This window comes from Pongo abelii, chromosome 18, assembly GCF_028885655.2.
Source record: "Pongo abelii isolate AG06213 chromosome 18, NHGRI_mPonAbe1-v2.0_pri, whole genome shotgun sequence".
NCBI classification, from domain to species: domain Eukaryota; kingdom Metazoa; phylum Chordata; class Mammalia; order Primates; family Hominidae; genus Pongo; species Pongo abelii.
In genome coordinates, this window is record NC_072003.2 from 89,360,049 (window position 1) to 89,384,425 (window position 24,377).

The 24,377-nt window shown below is 57.1% G+C and overlaps 1 protein-coding gene across 1 annotated transcript; it reads left to right on the plus strand.

The window, feature by feature from the left end:
* The first annotated feature begins 1,193 nt into the window (after window positions 1–1,193).
* Window positions 1,194–19,815, plus strand: LOC100441382 (uncharacterized). The gene is given in 8 exon segments (XM_054534428.2): window positions 1,194–4,424; window positions 4,807–4,816; window positions 4,818–5,017; window positions 5,855–6,016; window positions 6,577–7,591; window positions 16,650–16,758; window positions 17,583–17,693; window positions 18,443–19,815. Coding segments are annotated over 8 exon segments (3,663 nt in total). The 5' UTR covers window positions 1,194–3,444; the 3' UTR covers window positions 19,519–19,815.
* The last annotated feature ends 4,562 nt before the right edge of the window (window positions 19,816–24,377 follow it).

Below are 24,377 nucleotides of genomic sequence, written 5' to 3' on the forward strand. Positions count from 1 at the left end.
CTGGACACCAGGTCCTGTGGTGGTGTCGGCAGGGCGCGCTCTCTCCTCTGAGCAGCCTGGGGCCACGTGTGCTACCAGAAACAGGTCTGCCAATTTGAAGATGGTGTGACCAAGTCTCCCAAAGCTGAAGATAGGTCCCTGCCCATGTCCCCCGGGTGGCAATCCACAGATGCACCTGTGTCCATCAGATGGTATCGCTGATAGGGAGTCTGAAGCCACCCAGATGCCACGTGGTCTGTTCACGCCGTGGACACCGCAGTCTGAGGCAGAGGATTGCAGCCACCGGCATGGGCAAATCTCAGCCGGAGAGTGAACTGGGACACCATTCACGTGATAGACAGATGGGCTGGCAGTGGCTAGCTGGGGCTGTTCCGGGTGGGAACGCTGTATCTGTTGGTTTGGTGCTGCTTATGTGGCTGGTTCAGGTCTGTCATCCCTCAACCTGCATATTTATCATTGGTGCATTTTTATGTATGTTGTACCTCAATTAAAAAATTTTAGGGCCAGGCGCAGTGGCTCACGCCTGTAATCCCAGCACTTTCGTAGGCTGAGGTGGAAGGATCACGAGGTCAGGAGATCAAGACCATCCTGGCCAACATGGTGAAACCCCGTCTCTACTTAAAAAATACAAAAATTTGCCGGGCGTGGCGGCACGCGGCTGTAGTCTCAGCTACTCAGGAGGCTGAGGTATGAGAATTGCTTGAACCTGGTAGGCAGAGGCTACAGTGAGCCAAGATCATGCCACTGCACTCCAGCCTGGGTGACAGCGAGACTTAGTCTCAAAAAAAAAAAATTTAAAGCAGATGGGGTGTGGGGGCTCACCCCTGTAACCTCAGCATTTTGGAGGCTGAGGCGGACGGATCACCTGAGGTCAGGAGTTCAAGACCAGCCTGGTCAACATGGTGAAACCCCATCTCTACAAAGAACACAACAAATAGCCAGGTGTGGTAGTGGGTGCCATAGTCCCAGCTACTTGGGAGGCTGAGGCATGAGTATTGCTTGAACCCAGGAGGCAGAGGTTGCAGTGAGCCAAGAATGCACCACTACACTCCATCCTGGGCGACAGAGTGAAACTGTGTCTCAAATACATAAAAATAATATATATATATATATATATATATATATATATATTTTGAGACTGAATCTCTGTTTCCCAGGCTGGAGTGCAGTGGTGTGATCTCGGCTCACTGCAACCTCCGCCTCCTGGGTTCAAGCAATTCTGCCTCAGCCTCCCAAGTAGCTGGGACTATAGGCGCATGCCACCACACCTGGCTAATTTTTGTATTTTTAGTAGAGATGGGGTTTCACCATATTAGCCAGGCTGGTCTCGAACTCCTGACCTCATGATCTGCCTGCCTCAGCCTCCCAAAGTGCTGGGATTACAGGGGTGAGCCACCCTGCCCAGCAATAAAATTTTTTTTTTTTTTTTTTTTTTGAGACAGAGTTTTGCTCTTGTTGCCCAGGCTGGAGTGCAATGGTGCAATCTCGGCTCATGGCAACTTCCGCCTCCCACGTTCAAGCTATTATCCTGACTCAGCTAGGATTACAGGCACCCGCCACCACACCTGGCTGATTTTTGTATTTTTAGTACAGACGGGGTTTCTCCATGTTGGCCAGGCTGGTCTTGAACTCCTGACCTCAGGTGATCCACCTACCTTGGGCTCCCAAAGTGCTGGGATTACAGCCCTGAGCCACCGTGCCTGACAATAATAAAAAATTTTAAAGCAAAACTAAAGATTTATAAATTGTAAAATGCAGATGTAACAAGTGATTAATATTTACTGTACCAGTAAATATGGATAATACTAATGTGCTCACACACGGAGGTGGCGAGTGGTGTGAGCATTTCACGGTCAGAGTTTGCCAGTCGGGCGAGCGACAGGATGGATTTTAACTCGAACATCACAGACACAAACTGAAGACCCTGATGCGGTGCCTGCACCGTTGCCTTCTTTCCTGCCCCTGTAAATGGGACGAGCGATTCCATCCCCCTCCCGCTTCCACCTTCAGAAGGTTTTTGTCAGCACAGACGCAGTCTTCAGCAAGGAAGTGCTGGGAACGCCCTGGAGTGAACCCAGGAAGATGCCTGCAGTGGGTGCCAGGTCCCCTCCCCACCGTCCCTGCTGGGCTTTGGGGCCACGCCCGACTGCTGTGAACCGCCTGCGGAGCACCACGTGCGACAGCTGGCTGGAGGCGAGAGGTCTGCCTTTGATGTGGCTGTTGGTGCAGGGCCTGTGGTGCCTTCCGCAGCGGAAATGGCGCACCGCCCGGGGAGGGTGGGTGCAGCGTCCCGGGTGCCCCTGTGAGGATGAGCGATGAGATGACTGGAGGGTCCCCGAAGACCTCACCAGGGTGCCCCCCAGCCGGTCCGCTCCCACGAAGCGACACCTCCAGCCCCAGGGCTGCAGCTGAGGGGGTCGCTACTCTGGCTGGGCGAGGCTGGGCCCTTGGGGGCAGGCGCCAGAGTGGCCTCAGGCTCTACGAGATGCCTGAAAGCACCAACCCCTCCAGGGCTCACTAGCATTGGACACTTTCACGCTCTGCCCTGGCCGGAAGCCCCCTCACCCCCAGCGATGTGCAACTCCTGCAGGGCTCACTCAGTTTCCAGAACTTTAATTATTGGAAAGTTCTCCCTGGTCCAGCCCCCAAGTCTGCCGTGAACGTTGACAGCTGAGTTGCTGCTCCATGCATGCTTTGGCTGAGAGCAGAGGGGGCCCCTGTCCTCACTGAGCTGCTGATGTGAGGCGGGGTGAGGGGTGGGGCCTAGAGGTGCCATCCATGGCCAGTGACTGAGGCAGAGGAGCCTCTGGAGAGGGCAGGTTCCGGGGAAGCTCCGGACTCCTAGAGGGGAGGCTAGGTGGGGGCCCTGGTGACCAGGACAGACTGTGGTGTTTTTTAACATAAAGGAGAGATGCTGTGTGAGGGACCCCCTGGGTACTGCGCGCCGCCTGGTGGCAGGCCAGGCCATGGTGGGTGCTCACGCCCCCGGCATGTGCCCATCATGTGGCCGCCCTCAGTGGGAGGGGCTCCGAGGATGACTTTTAAAATCGCAGAGAAAGCCTCCATTCTTCCCAGGACCTCAGCGCAACGCTGGCCCAGGGAGGCAGGAGACAGGCCAGGACAGGAGGGGTCCAGAGGTGTCGAAATGTCCTGGGGACCTGAGCAGCAGCCAGCAGGGAAGAGGCAGGGAGGGAGCTGAGGACCAGGCTTGTCCACATTGGTTGTGAGCATCCCTGAGCCCAGGGGGTTGATGCCAGGAGGTGTCTGGACTGGCTGGGCCATGCCTGGGCTGACCTGTCCAGCCAGGGAGAGGGTGTGAGGGCAGATCTGGGGGTGCCCAGATGGAAGGAGGCAGGCGTGGGAGACACCCAAGGCCCCCTGGCAGCATCATGAGCTAAGCAGGACACCTGGAGGGGGAGAACTGTGGGGACCTGGGGGCCTCCAATGACCCCTTCCTGCTTCCTGGACAGGACTATGGCTGTGCAGGGATCCCAGAGAAGACTCCTGGGCTCCCTCAACTCCACCCCCACAGCCATCCCCCAGCTGGGGCTGGCTGCCAACCAGACAGGAGCCTGGTGCCTGGAGGTGTCCATACCTGACGGGCTCTTCCTCAGCCTGGGGCTGGTGAGCTTGGTGGAGAACGTGCTGGTGGTGGCCACCATCGCCAAGAACCGGAACCTGCACTCACCCATGTACTGCTTCATCTGCTGCCTGGCCCTGTCGGACCTGCTGGTGAGCGGGGGCAACGTGCTGGAGACGGCCGTCATCCTCCTGCTGGAGGCCGGTGCGCTGGCGGCCCGGGCTGCCGTGGTGCAGCAGCTGGACAATGTCATTGATGTGATCACCTGCAGCTCCATGCTGTCCAGCCTCTGCTTCCTGGGCGCCATCGCCGTGGACCGCTACATCTCCATCTTCTACGCGCTGCGCTACCACAGCATCGTGACGCTGCCGCGGGCACGGCGAGCCATCGCGGCCATCTGGGTGGCCAGTGTCCTCTTCAGCACGCTCTTCATTGCCTACTACGACCACGCGGCCGTCCTGCTGTGCCTTGTGGTCTTTTTCCTGGCCATGCTGGTGCTCATGGCCGTGCTGTACGTCCACATGCTGGCCCGGGCCTGCCAGCACGCCCAGGGCATCGCCCGGCTCCACAAGAGGCAGCGCCCGGTCCACCAAGGCTTTGGCCTTAAAGGCGCTGTCACCCTCACCATCCTGCTGGGCATTTTCTTCCTCTGCTGGGGCCCCTTCTTTCTGCATCTCACACTCATCGTCCTCTGCCCCCAGCACCCCACGTGCAGCTGCATCTTCAAGAACTTCAACCTCTTTCTCGCCCTCATCATCTGCAATGCCATCATCGACCCCCTCATCTACGCCTTCCGCAGCCAGGAGCTCCGCAGGACGCTCAAGGAGGTGCTGACATGCTCCTGGTGAGCGCGCTGCGGGCGGCTTTAAGTGTGCTGGGCTGAGGGAGGTGGTGATATTGTGTGGCCTGGTTCCTGTGTGACCCTGGGCAGTCCCTTACCTCCCTGGTCCCCATTTGTCAAAGAGGATGGACTAAACGACCTCTGAAGGTGTTGAAGCGCGGACCCTCCTGGGGCCAGGGAGGGGGTCCCTGCAAAACTCCAGGCAGGACTTCTCACTAGCAGTCGTGGGGAACGGAGGAGGACATGGGGAGGTTGTGGGGCCTCAGGCTCCGGGCACCAGGGGCCGACCTCAGGCTCCTGAAGAGACATTCTCCGCCCACTCCTGGGACACTCCACCTGCTCCAATGACTGAGCAGCATCCACCCCACCCCATCTTTGCTGCCAGCTCTCAGGACCCGTGCCCTTGTCAGCTGGGATGTGAAGTCTCTGGGTGGAAGAGTGTGCCAAGAGCTACTCCCACAACAGCCCCAGGAGATGGGGCTTTGTGACCAGAAAGCTTCATTCACAGCCCTGCAGCAGGAAGTGAAATCCCTGCCTCAGGCCAAGGGACCAGGTTTGCAGGAGCCTCGCAAGTGCTGTGGAGCTGAGCCCTCCTGAGGGCCGGTTCTAAGGCTCAGACTGGGCGCTGGGGCTTCAGCCTGCTTTCCTGCAGCAGTCACCCAGGCAGACAGCCCTGGCAAATGCCTGACTCAGTGACCAGTGCCTGCGAGCACGGGGCCAGGAAAGTCTGGTAATAAATGTGACTCAGCATCACCCACCTCAGCCCCTTCCAGAAAGTGCTTGAAGGTTGCGGGTGGAGGAACGGGGGAGGGGAAGGTGGACAGGGGTGAGAGTCAAGAGAGGGAAGAAAGGAGTCCCGGAAAACGTGGCTGAGGCCCCAAATGCCTGGGGAGTGTGGAGGTCCCAGCCAGGCTTGCGCCGACCCTGCTTCTCAGTTTTTTCTCCGTGCTTACAAATCCCAGCCTAGAGGAAGGACGAGCAGGTGCAGCAGGGCCCCAGTCCCCTCCACTCTGACACTGTCCTAGCTACAGAAGAGGCGGGTGCCCAGCCTTCCCTGTGACCACATGTGACCTCAGCCGGGACACATCCCTTTGCTGGCCCTGAGTCCCTCCACCATGATGAGCCGTGAATGGGACCATCGCTGTCCACTCTGAGATGCCTGGAAGGGGGCTCAGTGCAGGCGGGCTGGGGGCTGGGTTTGTTGTCTGCCCAGCACTGCCATTCTGGGAGTAGGCAGGTGGGGAAGGGGTTGGGGGGGGTCTGTGTTCAGCCAGTCCTGGGAAATGCTTGATGTGAGGCCTCTGAAGATGGGGATGAGGCAGAGTGGAGCCCCTGGGCCATCCCTCTGCTGAAACCTGGGCGTCTCGCTGAAGAGACCACCTCCATTTCCTCTGCAGAGACTGAGCACTCAGTCAGCCCCCTTCCTGGGACAGGCTCAATGGAGGCTGCAGGGCCGCCATCAGCCGACTCCTAGGCAGGCTCAGTCAGCAGCCCCCTGGCCAGCCCCACCCCTGCTTCAGCTCCAGCCCTGACTGCCGGCCTCAGGACTGGGAGCTGCTTCCTGGCAGGGCCCGCCTCTGCTGGGAGACCGGACGGTGAGTCAGCCTTAAGCCTGGCACCAGAGCCCTCTGAGGATGGAGCAGGAGCTGGCTGGCCTGAGGCTGCAAAACTTCTTCCCTCGTGGAGACAGGGAGGCACCTCAGACGCTCACCCGGGACTCCCTTGAACAGGGACAGGGAGGAACCCCAGGCAGCTAGACCCCAGCCACAGCCACACGAGCACACTGTGGGGCAGGGAGGGGCATCTCTTGAGAACAAAAGATCCATTTCTCGACTTTCCAAACTGGAGAGCTTCTTGAGAGAAAAGAGAGAGACAGGTACAGGTCCACGCCACCCACACACAGCCCTGTGCACACAGACCGGACACAGGCGTCCACAGGCAAGTTCGCAGCTGCTCATTTTGTGAAGTGAATGCGGATTTGGGGGCGGGGTGGGGTTCGTCTGTACATCGTGCACTGTCAGACCCTTCCTGAAGGATTTTTGTTATTGAAATATCAGAAGGCCCTTGTTATAAGGTGGTGTCACTGTAATATCTGGCCCAGGAGGAGGTCAGTGCCGTGCCGGCGAGTCCTTTGCTCCCTCCCTTCTCTGACCAGTAAACGCATCTCCAGTCGTTCCCCCAGTCCCCCCTGCACGCAGTCTCCGACCTCAGAGAGTGAGTCAGAAAGAAGCCGCTGCCCACCTTCCCCCACCCTGGCCGGGTTCTTGCCTGGCTTGTGCGTCCTTGTGACAATTCCTGACACCGATGCGCACCGGGCAGTGGCACGTCCAGGTGCTGTGCGCGCCCGGGCCCACAAAGCTCCTTTGGAGTCTCATGGCAGCCCCTTGGTGGAGGGGGTCAGGTGCCCCCCCACCCACTGCGGAAGCCGGCGACCCACGGAGCTCGCTCTCGGCCGCCGCCACCCCTCTGTGTCCGCGCCCTTCCGAGCTCTGATCGGATGCTTTGTTTCTTCTCAGTGGGTTCAGGGCCTGCGCCAGCCTTTACCTACCTCCCCCACCCAAAACCGGCAAAGCTCAGAGCACCTTGTCTGCCAAAAGACAGGGAGGTGGGAAGGTGCGGGTTGGTCTCTAAACCGGCGTGGGGAAAAAAGACCCTCCTTACAAAGCCGCAGGGTGGGGCTGTCGCAAGGGCGGAACCGAGATGGTAGCTGGGGGCGGGGTTCCCAGGGCCAAGAGGGGCTATTGTCCTCCCTGGAGCCCGGCGCCCCCACAGCCAGCTCCTCTGGGAGGCAGCCCCTCCTTTCGAGTGCGCAGGGCCCCCAGACCGCGCCCGGCCCAGCGCTGGGGGATCCTTGGCTGCGGGAGGGGCGCCGCATTGCGCGCGGCGGGCGGGGACGCGCGGTGCCGAGCATGCGGGCGGGGACGCGCGGTGCGGAGCCTGCGGGCCGGGCGGGGTTCTGCGGCGGCGCCTCCCGATTGGCCACTCGCGGTGACATCAGCCGATGCGAAGGGCGGGGCCGCAGCTATAAGAGCGCGCGGCCGCGGTCCCCGACCCTCAGCAGCCAGCCCGGCCCGCCCGCGCCCGTCCGCAGCCGCTCGCCAGACGCGCCCAGTATGAGGGAGATCGTGCACATCCAGGCCGGCCAGTGCGGCAACCAGATCGGGGCCAAGGTGAGGCTGCGCGCCCCGGCCTGTCCCGGGCCCCGGGGCGGGAGGAGGGAGGCGCCGTGCCCCGCGGGCCGCACCTCGCTGCCCCCGCCCCTGCGAACCTGCAACAAAGGGATGCGCCCAGCGCGGCGCCGGGCGGCCGGGACTCGGGGCCCCCGCCCTGGGACTCTCGCCCTCACCTCTCTGCCCCTGCCCAGGTGACCTCGGGCTGTCGAGGCGCAGCTCACGTCAGTCGCGAAGCCTCAGCCCCCTCCACACCTGCGCCCCCTCCACACCTGCACCCCCTCCACCGGGCCTCCGCAGGTGCAGCTGGGAGCCCTGTCTGGGCGTGGCCCTTTTTTGGGGGACCGCGGCAGAGCCTTGAGTGAGACGGGTGGGGTAGGCGGGTTTGGGTGGGGTGGGGGGTTCTCCTCACAGCCGTGATTTCCTCGGCCCGAACCCCCCACTGGAGGAGCCGAACGTCCCCCGAGAGGCTAGAGCCGCCCCGATGTCCCCAGCCTGCTCCGACACCCCTCGGAGTCCTAGCTCCACCCTGTCCCTTTGTTGGAGGGGTTGGGCCTGGACTCGAGATGACCTTGGTCCGGGATCAGGCTCTCCATCGGCGCAGCCGCTCCTGGGCAACCCCCGCGGGGCTTGACCGCGCCCACCCAGGGTCTACCAGTCTGGGGATTGGATGTGGGAACAAAGCCGGGCTGTGGAGTGTGGAGGCTGCACCGTGGCGCGCCCCTCCCTCCATTGTTAGCCCACCTCGCAGATGTTGGGGCCACGCAGGAAGGAGCGTTGGTGCAGCTGTGCAGGGACCCCCTCCTAAATCATTAAGGGGACGTCGTGTCCCCTGGTCCTGGGAGGCTGTCCCTGGCCCAAGGTCACACAGCAGGTGCGAGAGAGCTGGGCTGGCCCTTGGTTCTCATCCCCTGCAGGAGCCAACCTGGGGCTCGGGCGGGGCGGTTGGGGGGCGCTGCTTGCCAAAGGATCTGCCCTCCGAACAGTGTTGGGGAACGGGCGATGGGGGAGGCTGGCTTTGTCAGGACCAAGGCCAGGGACCCAGCTCTGGGCTGGTGCAGCGCTGATGCTGGGAAGGAGGGGGTGGAGGAGACGGTCCTGGAGGGGAAGGGGCCAGAGAAAGGCTGCCTCCGGAGGCTGTTGCCATGGAAACCAGGCAGGAACAAAAAGCTAATTACAACAGGGCCAGCCACGTGGCTGACATGTAAATTGCAACTTTGGCTCCGGGTGGAGGCGCCTCTGAGGGTGGGAGGCCCAGTAGTGGGGAGACTCTAATCACCCAAGGAGACAGCTGTGCCTGCCAAGGAGAGCCTGGGGGAGGGGAGGCCTGGGGGACAGTGGCCTCAAATCAAACCAGGACTCCCGGAGCAGCCTCTGACAGCTGCCTCGGCCTGATGGGAGGGGCTGAGGGCTCATTAATGTGGTCACTGGGGCCAAGCCTGCCCTGAGCATCTGCTCCTGGAGGGTCAGGGGTCGCTGGGGGGAGGGAGGGCCGGCAGCCCTGGGGCCCACCTGGGGTTTCTCCTTCTATGGCTGGGATGGGCCCAGAGCTGTGGTCCCACAAGGCACTTATCAGGCAAGAGCTGGGACCTAGAAGTCAGGTCCACAGGCAGACATCCCCTGAGGCTCCACGGGTAGCAGAGGGAGCCCTTGTGCCCCGGACCGTGTCCTTGGCTGCCTTGTGCTCTGCTTCTCAACACTGGAGCTCTTAGTTTGCCCACTACTTTTTATTCCTTTTGAGTTGTTTGTTTTTTCTTAATTTACTTTGTTTTAAAAATCAATACCTGGCCGGGCACGGTGGATGAGGAATCTCATGTAATCCCAGCACTTTGGGAGATGAAACTGGAGGATCACTTTAGCAAAGGAGTTCAAGACCAGCCGGGGTAACATGGTGAAACTCCGTTTCTAAAAAAAAAAAAAAATTAACCTGGCGTGGTGGGCCGCGCCTGTTGTCCCAGCTACTTGACAGCCTGAGATGGGAGCATCGCTTCAGCGTGGGAGGTCGAGGCTGCAATAAGCTATGACCGCACCACTGTACTCCAGACTAGGCGATAGAGCGAGATCCTGTCTCAAAATAATATTAATAGTATCTGATTCTTTTTAACAATGGAAACAACAGTGAAGGGAATTTTCTCGGGCGGGGGTGGGGGGGCGGCAAGAGGGTGTTCCTTTCCTCTGCTGCCCTTGTGGAATCAATGGGAAGTTCCTTGGCCATTCTCGGCCTCCACTCCCGCAGCTGGTAGGGGGGCAACGCGGCTGCTTCCCTGTCTGGGGTCCTCGGGCGGTGCCTGGCTGGGCAGGAAGGCCCGTGCACTCTGGGCAGAGGGAAGTCGGGGTGACTCGAGGCCGGGAGCAAAGCCGGGTCCCGGGCGGTCACGCGGCAGCGCGGACGACTCACCGCCGTCACCCCTGCGCTGGGAGCCGAGCCCCCAGCATCTCGCGGGGATGCTGTAAGCCGGGCGCAGCCCGCCCGGAGGATGAGAAAACCCGAAGCCCGGAAAGCCGAGCGGCCGCCTGCAGTCACCCCTGGGGGGCAGGGGCGGGCCGGGCTGTGCAGAAACACCGGGGCCCGCGGGACGCAGGACGCTGCCCCACTGCGGCAGAGCTGAGTCTGGACCCCCGGGGTTTCCTTTCCTGGGGCCTGTGCTCCACCCTCCCCGGGGCGGGGCGCGCCTGCAGCGGCGGGGGGGGGGCCTTTGTCCTCCGCGCGGGCTTCGGCACCGCCTCCTCGCAGCTGCGGGGCGTGGAGGGGGGGGCGGGGCCTGGCCCTCTCAGCCAATGGGAGACGGCGTCCCTGGTTCGCCCCGCCCCCTCGCCCGAAAGACCTGCGGAGCCGCGGGCCGGGCGGGAACCGCATTCGGGTCCTGGAGGGGCTTGGAGTCCCCAGTCTCGCAGCCCTTTCATCGGGGACCCCCGCTCCCACCTGCCTTGGCCAGTGCCCTCAAAGCCTGGCCCTGCTTTCCCCAGGACCCCAAGCGCTGCGCGAGGTCAGCACCAAGGACAGCGCCCGGGCCGAGCGCCTGGCCTCGAACGCCGGGATCTGCTTTGTGTTTCTAGATTTTTGTTTTTAGTTATGAGACGAGGCCTGGCTCTGTCGCCCGGGCTGGAGTCCAGTGGCGTGATCTCGGCTCGCTGCAGCCTCGGCCTCCCGAGTAGCTGGGACCACAGGCGCTCACCACCACGCCTGGCCACAATTTTCTTTTTTTCTTATTTTCTTTTAGATGGAGTTTCGCTCTTGTTGCCCAGGCTGGAGTGCAGTGGCATGATCTCGGCTCATTGCAACCTCCACTTCCTGTATTCAAGCGATTCTCCTGCCTCAGCCCTCTGAGTAGCTGGAATTACAGGTGCCCGCCACCACGCCGGGCTAATGTTTTGTATTTTTTAGTAGTGATGGGGTTTCATCATGTTGGCCAGGCTGGTCTCAAACTCCTGACCTCAGTTGATTCACCTGCCTCAGACTCCCAAAGTGCTGGGATTGCAGGCGTGAGCCACCACGCTCGGCCGATTTCCTTTTCTGTAGTGATGTTAACAATTTAGTTTATAAAATTATATTTTATTGTTTATTAAATACGTAACATAGGCCGGGTGTGATGGCTCACACCTGTAATCCCAGCACTTTGGGAGGCCGAGGTGGGTGGATCACCTGAGGTCAGCAGTTCAGGACCAGCCTGGGCAACATGGCAAGACTCTGTCCCTACAAAAAATAAAAAACAAAAAAAATTAGCTGGACATGGTGGCATGCCGGCCTGTGGTCCCAGCTACTTGGGAGGCTGAGGTGGGAGGATCACTTGGGGGAGGTGGGCAGAGGTTAAAGTGAGCTGAGATCATGCCCCTGCATTCTAGCCGGGGCAACAGAGCAAGACCCTATCTCAAAAAAAAAAGTAACAATATATTTTATTACTTTATCTCAAATTATAATTTCATTAATTTTAACTACAAAAGCAATTAATATATTCTCCTGGTTAAAAAAAAACTGAAATATTGCAGATAAGCCTAGTGCCCATCTAGCCACCTCTCTCTATCCAAGTGGGAACAAATTTCTTTTTCTATCCTTCTGGTCCATTTTTTTTAAGTGGCCTGTGCATATGGTTTTAAAACTTTAAATATTACCTAAAACCTTTGAACAAAATGAAGCCAACATGTGCTGAATGTTTTCATGTCAAGCTTTGTGCTAAGGCCGGGATGTGGGCACCATTCACACGTTCATCTCACAGATGAGAAAACAGGTCCTGCGAGGCACAGCGCCTGGCCCACAGCTGTGCTCATGCTGGGCCCTGAATCCATTCTGGTCCATTGCTCCTGCTGCCCTGTGCCTCGCTCTGCAGAGGACTTCCCATAGATGTGTTACTCTCTCCACCCCTCCTTTACAGGGGCTGGTGGTTGTGGGTTCCCTGGAACCATAAATTTGGGGTGTCCCAGTGCTTTGGGGAGCAAGGTCCCCGACCCAAGTGGACTGCCAGCAACTAAATTAATGGAGGATCCTCGAAGACAGCGTTAGGGAGACAAGCAGTAGGTGGGAAGCTTGGACAAGCCCCTAATGCCTCCGTGACCTTTCTGTATTTTTTTTTTTTTTTTTTTTTTTGAGACAGGGTCTCACTCTGTCGCCTGGACTGGCATGATCTAGGCTCACTGCAACCTCCGCCTCCCTGGCTCAAGTGATCCTCCCACCTCAGCCTCCTGAGTAGCTGGGGCTATAGGCATGCGTCACCATGCCCAACTAATTTTTTTGTTTTTTGGTAGAGATGGGGTTTCACCATGTTGCCCAGGCTGGTCTTGAACTCCTGAACTCAAGTGATCCACCTCTCTTGGCCTCCCAAAGTGCTGGGATTATAAATATGAGCCACCATAGCCAGCTGATTTTTTTGTTTGTTTGTTTGAGATAGAGTCTCACTCTGTCACTCAGACTGGAGTGCAGTGGAGTGATCTCGGCTCACTGCAACCTCCACCTCCTGGGTTCAAGCAATTCTCCTGCCTTAGCCTCCCAAGTAGCTGGGATTATAGGCACCTGCCACCACACCAGCTAAATTTTTTTTTTTTTTTTTTTTTTGAGACGGACTCTCGCTCTGTCGCCCAGTCTGGAGTGCAGTGGCATGATCTTGGCTCACTGCAAGCTCCGCCTCCCAGGTTCACGCCATTCTCCTGCCTCAGCCTCCCAAGTAGCTGGGACTACAGGCGTCTGCCACCACACCTGGCTAATTTTTTGTATTTTTAGTAGAGACAGGGTTTCACCGTGCCAGCCAAGATGGTCTTGATCTCCTGACCTCATGATCCGCCCGCCTCAGCCTCCCAAAGTGCTGGGACCACAGGCGTGACCCACTGCATCCCGGTCTAATTTTTGTATTTTTAGTAAAGATGGGGTTTCACCATGTTGGTCAGGCTGGTCTCGAACTACTGACCTCGTGATCCGCCCGCGTTGGCCTCCCAAAGTGCTGGGATTACAGGCGTGAGCCACCGCGCCCAGCATTTTTTTTTTTTTTTTTTTTTAAAAAAAGAGTCTTGCTCTTGTCCCACAGGCTGATGTGCAGTGGCTTGATCTCAGCTCACTGCAACCTCTGCCCCCTGGGTTCAAGCGATTCTCGTGTCTCAGACTCTGAAGTAGCTGAAATTACAGGTGCGCTACCACGCCCGGCTAATTTTTGTATTTTTAGTAGGGACAGGGTTTTGCCCTGTTGGCCAGGCTGGTCTTGAACTCCTGACCTCAGGTGATCTGCCGGCCTCGACCTCCCAAAGTGCTGGGATTATAGGCATGAGCCACCACACCCAGCCTGATTCATTCTTATAATTTAAAAACTTAATGCAAAAAGAATAAAACTTAGCAATGACAAAAATGCACAAAAGGTGGAAAGAAACCCACCCTGACCTTTGTGGAGAGATGGCCTCTGATGACAGTCTCAGGGTGAACAGGCATCCCGAGACACTATTAGCAGAGGCGGGCCATGTCCATGCTGTCCATGTTACAATAATTACACTATGTTTATTCTTAAGGTTTTAAAAACATTTATTTTTTAACAAATTTTCTTGGACAAGCTACCGTGTGCACGTGATAAAATCTCAACAAGACCACAGGGCACCTGTGAGAAGAAGCTCCTCCCAATCTGGGGCCCCTCCCCAGGCACAGCCTTCCACACATCTACCAGAGACACCCACATATAGAGAAGCACCCACAAGCAGTTTTCTGCCTTTCTTTTATTTGAGACAGAGTTTCCCTCTGTCGCCCAGGCTTGAGTGCACTGGCATGACGTAAGCTCACTGCAGCCTCTGCCTCCTGAGTTCATGTGATTCTCCTGCCTCAGCCTCCCAAGTAGCTGGGATTACAGGTGCTCGCCACAACGCCCAGCTAATTTTTGTATTTTTAGTAGAGACAGGGTTTCGCCATGTTGGCCAGGCTGGTCTTGAACTCCTGACCTCAGATGATGCACCACCTCAGCCTCCCAAAGTGCTGGGATTACAAGCATGAGCCACCGTGCCTGGCACAAGCAGTTTTCCTTCCTTCCTTCCTTCCTTTCTTCCTTCCTTCCTTCCTTCCTTCCTTCCTTCCTTTCTTCCTTCCTTCCTTTCTTTCTTTCCTTCTTTCTTTCTGTCTCGCACTGTTGCCCAGGCTGGAGTGCAGGGGCGCAATCTCAACTCACCACAACCTCTGCCTCCCGGGTTCAAGCAATTCTCCTGCCTCAGCCTCTCGAATAGCTGGGACTACAGGTGCGCGCCACCACGCCTGGCTAATTTTTGTATTTTTAGGAGAGATGGGTTTCACTGTTTTGGCCAGGCTAGTCTCGAACTCCTGACCTCATGACCCACCCGCCTCTGCCTCCCAAAGTGCAGGGATTACGGGGGTGAGCCACCGTGCCCAGCTATAAGCGGTTTTCATTCTATTTATTTATTATTATTCTATGAGACAGAGTCTCGCTCTGTTGCCCAGGCTAGAGTACAGTGGTGCAATCTTGGCTTACTGCAACCTCCGTCTCCTGGGTTCAAGCAATTCTTCTGCCTCAGCTTCCTGAGTAGCTGGAACGCGTGAGCCAGCACGCCTGGCTAATTTTTGTATTTTTAGTAGAGACGGGGTTTCACCATATTGGACAGGCTGGTCTTGAACTCCTGACTTCTGGTGATCTGCCCACCTCGGCCTCCCAAATTGTTGGTATTACGGGCGTGGGCCACCACACCTGGCCTCTATTTATTTATTTATTTTGAGATGGGGTCTTGATATGAATTCCTAGACTCATGCTTCTCATGCTTGCTACCACCCAGTCCTGCCACCACCCAGTCCTGCCTCCTGCACAGCAGTTTCCACTAAAGTCACCCCTTTACGAGAGGCATCTTTTTTTTTTTTGAGACGAAGTCTCACTCTGTCACCCAGGCTGGAGTGCAATGGCATGATCTCAGCTCACTGCAAGCTCCACCTCCGGGTTCAAGCGATTCTCTTGCTTCAGCCTCCTGAGTAGCTGGGACTACAGGCACCCGGCACCATGCCCGGCTAATTTTTTGTATTTTTAGTAGAGACGGAGTTTCACCATGTTAGCCAGGATGGTCTCGATCTCCTGACCTCATGATCCACCTGCCTCGGCCTCCCAAAGTGTTGGGATTACAGGCGTGAGCCACTGCACCTGGCCTACTAGAGGCATCTTAAAACACATCTCCTGTGTCTCCATTCCAAAGCACATCTTTGTCTGCACTCCTGGAGTCCTCCCACATCAGCCTCCCAAAGTGCTGGGATTACAGTCGTGAGCCACTGTGCCCGGCCCCACCAAATTGTTTTCTAACCTGCTTTTTTCTTGAGGAATCTTTTCTGCAGCACGGGACTCACATGTAGAGCCCCTTGTTTCTTGAGGCCTTCACACCCGTCAGCTCATCTAAAAGTCACTCCTGAGGAGTAAGGGCAAGGGGCATTGGGAGAGGTCAGGCAGCCCCGGGAAGCCTTCCCAGCATGTGTCCCAGGAGGCCTGCTGCCTGCAGACACTGCTCCCAGACGCAGCAGACTTGGCCATCAGAGTGTGTCCCAAGATGAGGTGGCAACTTCCCTGAAGGCCTTGCTCTCACCCAGGGGTGTGGGTCTCTGTGTGCACACAGATGTGCTAATAGTTCTATGTTTGCCATATACCATTTATATGCCTTACACAGATTAACCCACTTTCATCTCTAAAAGACCTGCTGTCATCATGCCCGTTGTACAGATGAGGGCACTGAGTCACAGAATCCTAGTGACCTGTGCAAGGTCACACAGCTGGGAAGGGTGGAGGAAGGGTCTGTGAACCCAGCAGGCCCAGCCCTTGAGTCTAGGCTCCGCTCGGCAGCTGTCATGAGAGCAGAGTCTGAGAAGCACTGTAGGCACCTGCTCTAGGGGGAGAAAGGTGGAGGTGGCAGGTAGAGAGAGGATGACCCCTGGGAGCTGGGACGATGCCAGCCCCACACAGACAGGCTGGGTGACCTCAGGCAAGTCACTTCCCATTTGGGACCCCAAGGACTCTTCTGCAGACCCAGCTGGGGGTCCCTGATGTGACTGGCTCTCAGCGTCCCTATGAGTTCCGTCAGCTGAGGCCAGTAATGTCCCGGCACCATCACTGGACATGGTTTGCTCTGACATGGAGGGGCAGGTGTAGCAGCCAAAAGTGATCCTGAGCTCCGGGCCTGTGAACCCTGCTCTGCCAGCTACTGTGGGTGTCTCTACCTGCTCTGTGTCTCAGTTCCCTTTCCTGAAAAGAGGGGATAGTAAAAACTAACCCTCAAGGTGTTTATTACCAACACCCTTCATGGAGGAATCAGCTGGCCCAGGCCCTTGCCAGCAGGTGCACAGCTGGGCCTGGGGGCCTGGGTGTGGGTCTGTTGAACCTTGACTCACCCTGGAGCTGTGGTCAGACTGGATGTGCAGGTGTGAAGGTGCATATTTATTATAGCAATTTTCTGACAGATAACAGAGTGTGGGGCTCTCTTCTGAATGGGGCTAGTGGAGGCCTTGGGTCAAAAGCCCTAATTTTGTACCGAGGGCTATAAGGCTTTACAAGGGAAAGGACCTGGCTGGGGTTATGGGCCGCCTGCCGACCCCTCTCTCCCACTTTGTTTGCAGTTCTGGGAAGTCATCAGTGATGAGCATGGCATCGACCCCAGCGGCAACTACGTGGGCGACTCGGACTTGCAGCTGGAGCGGATCAGCGTCTATTACAACGAGGCCTCTTGTGAGTGCCTGCCCCAGCCTCCCTATCCCAGCCCGGGACTGACCAGTTCTCAGCATCTGACTGACCAGGTCTCAGCACCTGGACTGACCAGCTCTCAGCATCTCTGTCCTCCCATGGGTTGGGTTAGCTGAGATGCCAGCAGGTGTAACTGGGTGTCAGGCATCCAGACGCACAGAATAAATAGACAGTAAATCACAGTCACAAAAGTGAGAGCCAAACATATTAGTGCCTTGAGGGCCTTTGCATGTCCAGGGGCACAGACAGGGATGGGGCAGTCCGGAGACTTTGGAGGCCATAAGAGGGCCTAGAGAAGGGGTCACCTGGAGGGCTTAGTCAGGGGCTATTTAGCAACTGGTGTAAAGTGATTTCCATATCAAAGTGGTGATACACCCACCTGCCCACATGGACATGTGATTTAAAATTTTATTTAATTTAATAGAGACAGTCTCGATATGTTGCCCAGGCTGGTCTCGAATTCCTGGACTCAAGCGATCCACCTGCCTTGGCCTCCCAAAGTGTTGGGAGTGCAGGCATGAGCCCCTGCATCTGGTGGACGTGTGACTTGATCCTGCCTGTCTTGCTTCATCCTGCCCTGCTCTGTCCTGTCCTGCTCTGTCCTGTCCTGCTCCGTTCTTACACACAGTGAGGCTTAAGGGTGAAGAACGTTGCTGAAGCTTGCCTTTGGTCCAGGACTCTCTGACTTCAGAGTAAAGGCTCTTAGGATGTGAGCAGGAGGATGGCACGCGGGCACAGAATTTAGAAAGAATGAGGGAGAGGCTCTGGCCCTCTGTAACCCAAATCACCGAGCCCCTCTCTCCCCTCAGCTCACAAGTACGTGCCTCGGGCCATTCTGGTTGACCTGGAACCCGGAACGATGGACAGCGTCCGCTCAGGGGCCTTCGGACATCTTTTCAGGCCTGACAATTTCATCTTTGGTAAGTTTCCCGTGCTCCATGCTCTGATGGCAGACCCCATCACAGGCAAGCCCAGTTCGGTGGACGGGGGCGGCTGTCAGAAACAAGGAATGGTCAGCTCCTCACATGATCCTGAAGGGTGGGAACTCATCTCTCCATTTTACAGCTGGGCATTGGAGGCCCAGAGAAGGGGTTCTGTGGGGAGAACAGAAACCACTCATGCATTTCAAGTGGAATGAAGTGTAAAGCAGACAGAAGCTTACAGAATTGCTAGAGAGCTGGTGAGACAGAACGGGGCCTCCAGAGGACTCCGGGGTCCAGGAGCTACAGAAACAGGAGGGCCTCACTTCACTTCTGCCTGCCCGACCCCAGCACATCCAGCTGGTAGATGCCAACTCGCATCCAGCCCCCAGCTGCCAGGGATTCTGGGGTGCCTGTTTGGGCTCCTGGCACTGCCAGTCAGAAGGAAGGTATGCTGGAGCAGGAGGGCTGATCCATTCACCCAGGATCCCTTCAGGAGGCAGAGCCTCGCTCTGGTGTGACCCCAAGTTCTCAAGACCCTGTCCAGAGCCCTCGTCCTGAGCACTCAGCAGCATCGGCTCAGGGAAGCCACGGCGGGTATAAGAAGGGGTGCTCAGTGGGGCCTACTTTACAGAAGACAGAACAGGCACGGGGCTGCCACGGCTGCCCTGGGATGTTCAGGCAGGGGCTGGAGGTCTGGACTGCAGAGTCCCTGACCCCTGTCTCCTACCCCTCTTCTCCCTGCACAGGTCAGAGTGGGGCCGGCAACAACTGGGCCAAGGGTCACTACACAGAGGGTGCGGAGCTGGTGGATTCCGTCCTGGATGTCGTGCGGAAGGAGTGTGAAAACTGCGACTGCCTGCAGGGCTTCCAGCTGACCCACTCGCTGGGGGGCGGCACGGGCTCCGGCATGGGCACGTTGCTCATCAGCAAGGTGCGTGAGGAGTATCCCGACCGCATCATGAACACCTTCAGCGTCGTGCCCTCGCCCAAGGTGTCAGACACGGTGGTGGAGCCCTACAACGCCACGCTGTCCATCCACCAGCTGGTGGAGAATACGGATGAGACCTACTGCATCGACAACGAGGCGCTCTACGACATCTGCTTCCGCACCCTCAAGCTGGCCACACCCACCTACGGGGACCTCAACCACCTGGTGTCGGCCACCATGAGCGGAGTCACCACCTCCTTGCGCTTCCCAGGCCAGCTCAACGCTGACCTGCGCAAGCTGGCGGTGAACATGGTGCCCTTCCCGCGTCTGCACTTCTTCATGCCCGGCTTCGCCCCCCTCACAGCCCGGGGCAGCCAGCAGTACCGGGCCCTGACCGTGCCCGAGCTCACCCAGCAGATGTTTGATGCCAAGAACATGATGGCCGCCTGCGACCCGCGCCACGGCCGCTACCTGACGGTGGCCACCGTGTTCCGGGGCCGCATGTCCATGAAGGAGGTGGACGAGCAGATGCTGGCCATCCAGAGCAAGAACAGCAGCTACTTCGTGGAGTGGATCCCCAACAACGTGAAGGTGGCCGTGTGTGACATCCCGCCCCGCGGCCTTAAGATGTCCTCCACCTTCATCGGGAACAGCACGGCCATCCAGGAGCTGTTCAAGCGCATCTCCGAGCAGTTCACGGCCATGTTCCGGCGCAAGGCCTTCCTGCACTGGTACACGGGCGAGGGCATGGACGAGATGGAGTTCACCGAGGCCGAGAGCAACATGAACGACCTGGTGTCCGAGTACCAGCAGTACCAGGACGCCACGGCCGAGGAGGAGGGCGAGATGTACGAAGACGACGAGGAGGAGTCGGAGGCCCAGGGCCCCAAGTGAAGCTGCTTGCAGCTGGAGTGAGAGGCAGGTGGCGGCCGGGGCCGAGGCCAGCAGTGTCTGACCCCAAGAGCCATCTTGCTGCCGACACCGTACCCTGCTATCCCCTCGCCCTACGGCTCCCTTGCTACCCTCCTGCAGTATTTATGGCCTCGTCCTCCCCACCTAGGCCACGTGTGAGCTGCTCCTGTCTCTGTCTTATCGCAGCTCCAGGCCTGGCGTTTTACGGTTTTGTTTTTTACTGGTTTGTGTTTCTATTTTCGGGGATACTTAATAAATCTATTGCTGTCAGATACCCTTGCTTGGTGCCAGAGATTTCCTTTTATTCTGGAAAGTTGTGTCCAGTGGGTGAGGGGCTGACAGGGAGGCCCGGGTGGACAGGCAAGAGCTCATCCTCTCCCAGGCTGGTGGCTGAGAGAGGCCTGCTCTGGGGGCTGGAAGGTGTCTCACGGCACAGCCCGTGGGGAAACCCTGGAAACGGGGAGCCCGGGAGAAGGAACGGAAAGCACCTCATTCCAGACCCCGAGATGCAGCCCTCCCGACTTGGAAATAACCCCACACTCGTTCCCTGGTCTCCCACAGAGCGGCTTGCAACCCGGAGATTTCTCCCACCTGTCTGTAGGCTGAAAGTTGGGGCAGGTGGTCCCTGCTGCGGTGGAAACTGCCATCAGACCTGAAGCCTCGGGTCAGAATCAGGGAGGTAGGGAAGGGGGTCCCGAGTGCTCCCTGAAAAAGACGGTGTGTTGAGTGTCTCGGGGCTGGGCCCTGGGAGGGGCTGCTGGGGTCAGGGAGATGCGGCCACAGGACCCAGGCCCGGGCTGCCAGGAGGGACGTATCAGTCCACCCGCCCCCGGCAGCCCCTGCCTGGGGTGCACGATACTTGGTGTCCAGCCACACAGGGCATGGCCCGAGGAGCCGCTCACCTGGTTCCCCACATCCTCCTACAGGGAAAGAGCCTGGAGCCCAGAGAGGCCGACTGCCCAGCCCTCCACAGCTGCCTCCCTGCCACCCTGCCCCTTGGAGCTGAGGGGCATCAACAGCCTCCGTCTACCAGGTTCCACCCAGTGGTACCCTGAGAGCAGCCCCTTCTTGAATCACCCTTCAGCCTGGCAATGGGCGCAGAAGAAGACAGGCCATGGGCACTGCGGGCCCCAGCTTCAGATGCAAGGACTACAAGCCCCAGAAGCTGCCATCTCGAGTCCTGGCCCTGACATCTCCAACGTGGATGGGGCCGGGGATGTGTCTCCTCCGCCAGCTGCTGCTGTGTAACAAATCACCCCAAATCTACCTGAAACAGCACGGGATCCTTTCTCTAGATACAGCGTGTTAGCTGGATCGTTCTGCTCCTCACAGTGTTGGGACGGGCCAACTGCAAGTTCTGACGCCTCACTCTTGGGGTTGTCCTCTGCACGGCTGCCCGGCCAACCCCTCGCATGGTGGGGCGGGGGCTGGAACCACTTCTTGCATATGGCACTGGTTCTTTTTGTTTTTTCTGAGATGGAGTCTTGCTCTGTCGCCCAGGCTGGAGTGCAGTGGCGTGATCTTGGCTCACTGCAAGCTCTGCCTCCCAGGTTGATGCCATTCTCCTGCCTCAGCCTCCCGAGTAGCTGGGACTACAGGTGCCCCCCACCATGTCCAGCTAATTTTTTGTATTTTTAGTGGAGACGGGGTTTCACCGTGTTAGCCAGGATGGTCTCGATCTCCTGATCTCGTGATCCGCCTGCCTCGGCCTCCCAAAGTGCTGGGATTACAGGCGTGAGCCACCGCGCCCGGCCGGCACTGATTCTTAAATGTGCCAGGCCCATGTCAATCACAGGCCTGGCATCACTATGCCATAGTCAGTGGGTTCAGGCAAGACCCAGAGCCAGCCCAGATGCAGGCAGGGAGGGAAAAGCCATGTGGCACGCACTCTGGGATGGGATTCCTGGGAGGCTGCCTGAACACAGCCTGGCTTGCACCTGCAACTCCATACATGTGGAGCTGAGCTCCTGACCCCCAGCCCTGCTTCTCCACATCCCTCATGTCGGCGATGCCAACCACGACCCACAGGCGCTCAGGCCAAACACCAGGGCCTGAGCGCCTCCCAGGCCCACATCTGCTCTGACAGCAAATCTAGCTGCACCTTCAGAACACGCCCAGAGCCCAGCGCCCCTCATGTCTGCTGCTGCCTCGGGTCTTCCTCGTCCTGTCCGTGTGATCATTTGCGCCACGCTGTCCTTCCTATCCTCTTGTTATATCTGCCCCGTCCACACCACATCCCTAATGTTCCTAGAACACTGGAGTCCGGGGAATGCCCTCCGCTTGAGCGTCCTCCCTGCAGATATCCCACGGCATCACCCTCAGGAGACCCTTCCTGTCCCCCCGTGCTCTGGACTCTCCTCCCAGAGCTGCTTTCTGTGCAGCACTCAGCACCCACATCAGGAGACTGTGCCTTCAGGGGAGGGGTGAACAAAGAGGGTCGAATGGCAGGAATGGGCCTAATTAAGGGGTCCTGGAGCACTGAAGGTGAAGGGGTGGGAGGACTGGACCCTGGTGAGAACTGGAGCCACAGGAGGGGCCACCCTGGCTGAACTGAGGTCTCTGAAGGGGAAGATCCTCATCAGAGCAGAGGGATCCCCAGAGCCAACACCCTGACCTCTCGCTCCTCCGCACCCCCCCCGGCCTCCAGGCAGAGAGGAGGGCCAGGAGGCGTGAGAGGTGGGTCTGGGGCCAGTGGAAGGTGAGAACCTGGCCCAGGTCTAATGTGTCATTTAGTCCCCAAGTGTCTCCTCCACGGGGTCAGCTCCACAAGGGACTTCTGTGTTGTTCCCGTTGGACCCCTTAACCTAGAAGAATGCCTGACTCATGGTAGGTAAATATTTCAGGAATAAATGGCTTGAATTGTGGTCTTTCATATAACAACAGACTGGACATGGAGCAGTTCCAGGGTGGGGCTGTGTGTTGGTCTCATCCTTACTGGGTGAGCCCCTTCGTCCTGAGAAAACGGCCCCTGCTCCAGTTGTTAGAAAACCGCCTTTTACAGGCCAGGTGTGGTGGCTCACACCTGTAATCCCAGCACTTTGGGAGGCCGAGGCAGACGGGTCATGAGGTCAGGAAATGGAGACCACCCTGGCTAACACGGTGAAACCCCGTCTCTACTAAAAATACAAAAAAATTAGCTGGGCATTGTGGCGGGCGCCTTTAGTCCCAACTACTCAGGAGGCTGAGGCAGAAGAATCACTCGAACCCAGGAGGCGGAGGTTGCAGTGAGCTGAGATCCCGCCACTGCACTCCAGCCCGGGTAACAGAGTGAGACTCCGTCTCAAAAAAAAAAAAAAATTACGATTGTTATGTAAAATGATAGTGTGCCACAGAGATGACCAGGTTTCTTGTGGATTTCATCTTAACTGTGGCTGTCCTAAGACTTTTGTCATCCACAGATAACTGTTGTCTTGTTTCACCATTTTTTTTGTTTTGAGACGAAGTTTTGCTGTGTCGCCCAGGCTGGAGTGCAGTAGCGCGATCTCGGCTCACTGCAATCTCCGTTCCCTGAGTTCAAGCGATTCTCCTGCCTCAGCCTCCTTGAGTAGCTGGGATTACAGGCATGTGCCACCACACCCAGCTAATTTTTTTGTATTTTTAGTAGAGACGGGATTTCACCATGTTGGTCAGGCTGGTCTCAAACTCCTGACCTCGTGATCTGCCTGCCTCGGCCTCCCAAAGTGCTGGGATTGCAGACGTGAGCCACCGTGCCTGGCCGCATTACTGATTCTTTTTGTTTTGTTTTTCAGAGTCAAGAAAACCTTTTTTTCTTTTGATCTATTTATAGCTTTTAGCAATTGAGTAAAGTACACTCCTGTGACCAAAAATTGGTGCATATTTCTTTCTCTCTACCTGAGTTCTCCAGAATTTGGAAACTGTCTGTGAGTATTCTTTTTTATTTATTTATTTATTTATTTTTTAAATTTCAATAGGTTTTAGCTGGTGTTTGGTTACATGAATGAGTTCTTTAGTGGTGTTTTCTGAGATTTTGGTCCATCCATTACCCGAGCAGTGTACACTGTATCCAATATGTAGCCTTTTATCCCTTACCCTCTCCCATCCTTTCCCCTGAGTTCCCAAACTCCTTCATATCATTATTGTTATTGTTATTATTATTATTGAAACAGTGTCTCCCTCCGTCACCCAGGCTGGAGTCACCCAGGCACGATCACACCTCATTGCAACCTCCACCTCCTGAGTTCAAGCAATTCTCCTGCCTCAGTCTCATGGGTAGCTGGGATTACAGGCGCCCACCACCACACCTGGCTAATTTTTGTATTTCTTAGTAGAGATGGAGTTTCACCTTGTTGGCCAGGCTGGTCTTGAATACCTGATCTCAAATGATCTGCCCTCCGGCTTCCGAAATGCTGGAATTATAGGTGTGAGCCACCATACCTGGCCTATTGGATCATTCTTATGCCTTTGCATCCTCATAGCTTAGCTCCCATTTATGATTGAGAATATATGATGTTTGGTTTACCATTAACGTATTCTTTTCTTTTTTTTTTTTTTTTTGAGATGGTTTTGTTCTTGTTGCCCAGGCTGGAGTGCAATGGCGTGGTCCTGGTCCACTGCAACCTCCACCTCCCGTGTTCAAGCGATTCTCCTGCCTCAGCCTCCTAAGTAGTTGGAATTACAGGCACCTGCCACCACACTCGGCTAGTTTTTGTATTTTTATTTTTATTTAATTTAATTAATTTATTTATTTTGAGATGGAGTCTCGCTCTGTCTCCCAGGCTGGAGTGCAGTGGCGCTATCTCGGCTCACTGCAAGCTCCGTCTCCCGGGTTCACGCCATTCTCCTGCCTCAGCCTCCCGAGTAGCTGGGACTACAGGCATCCA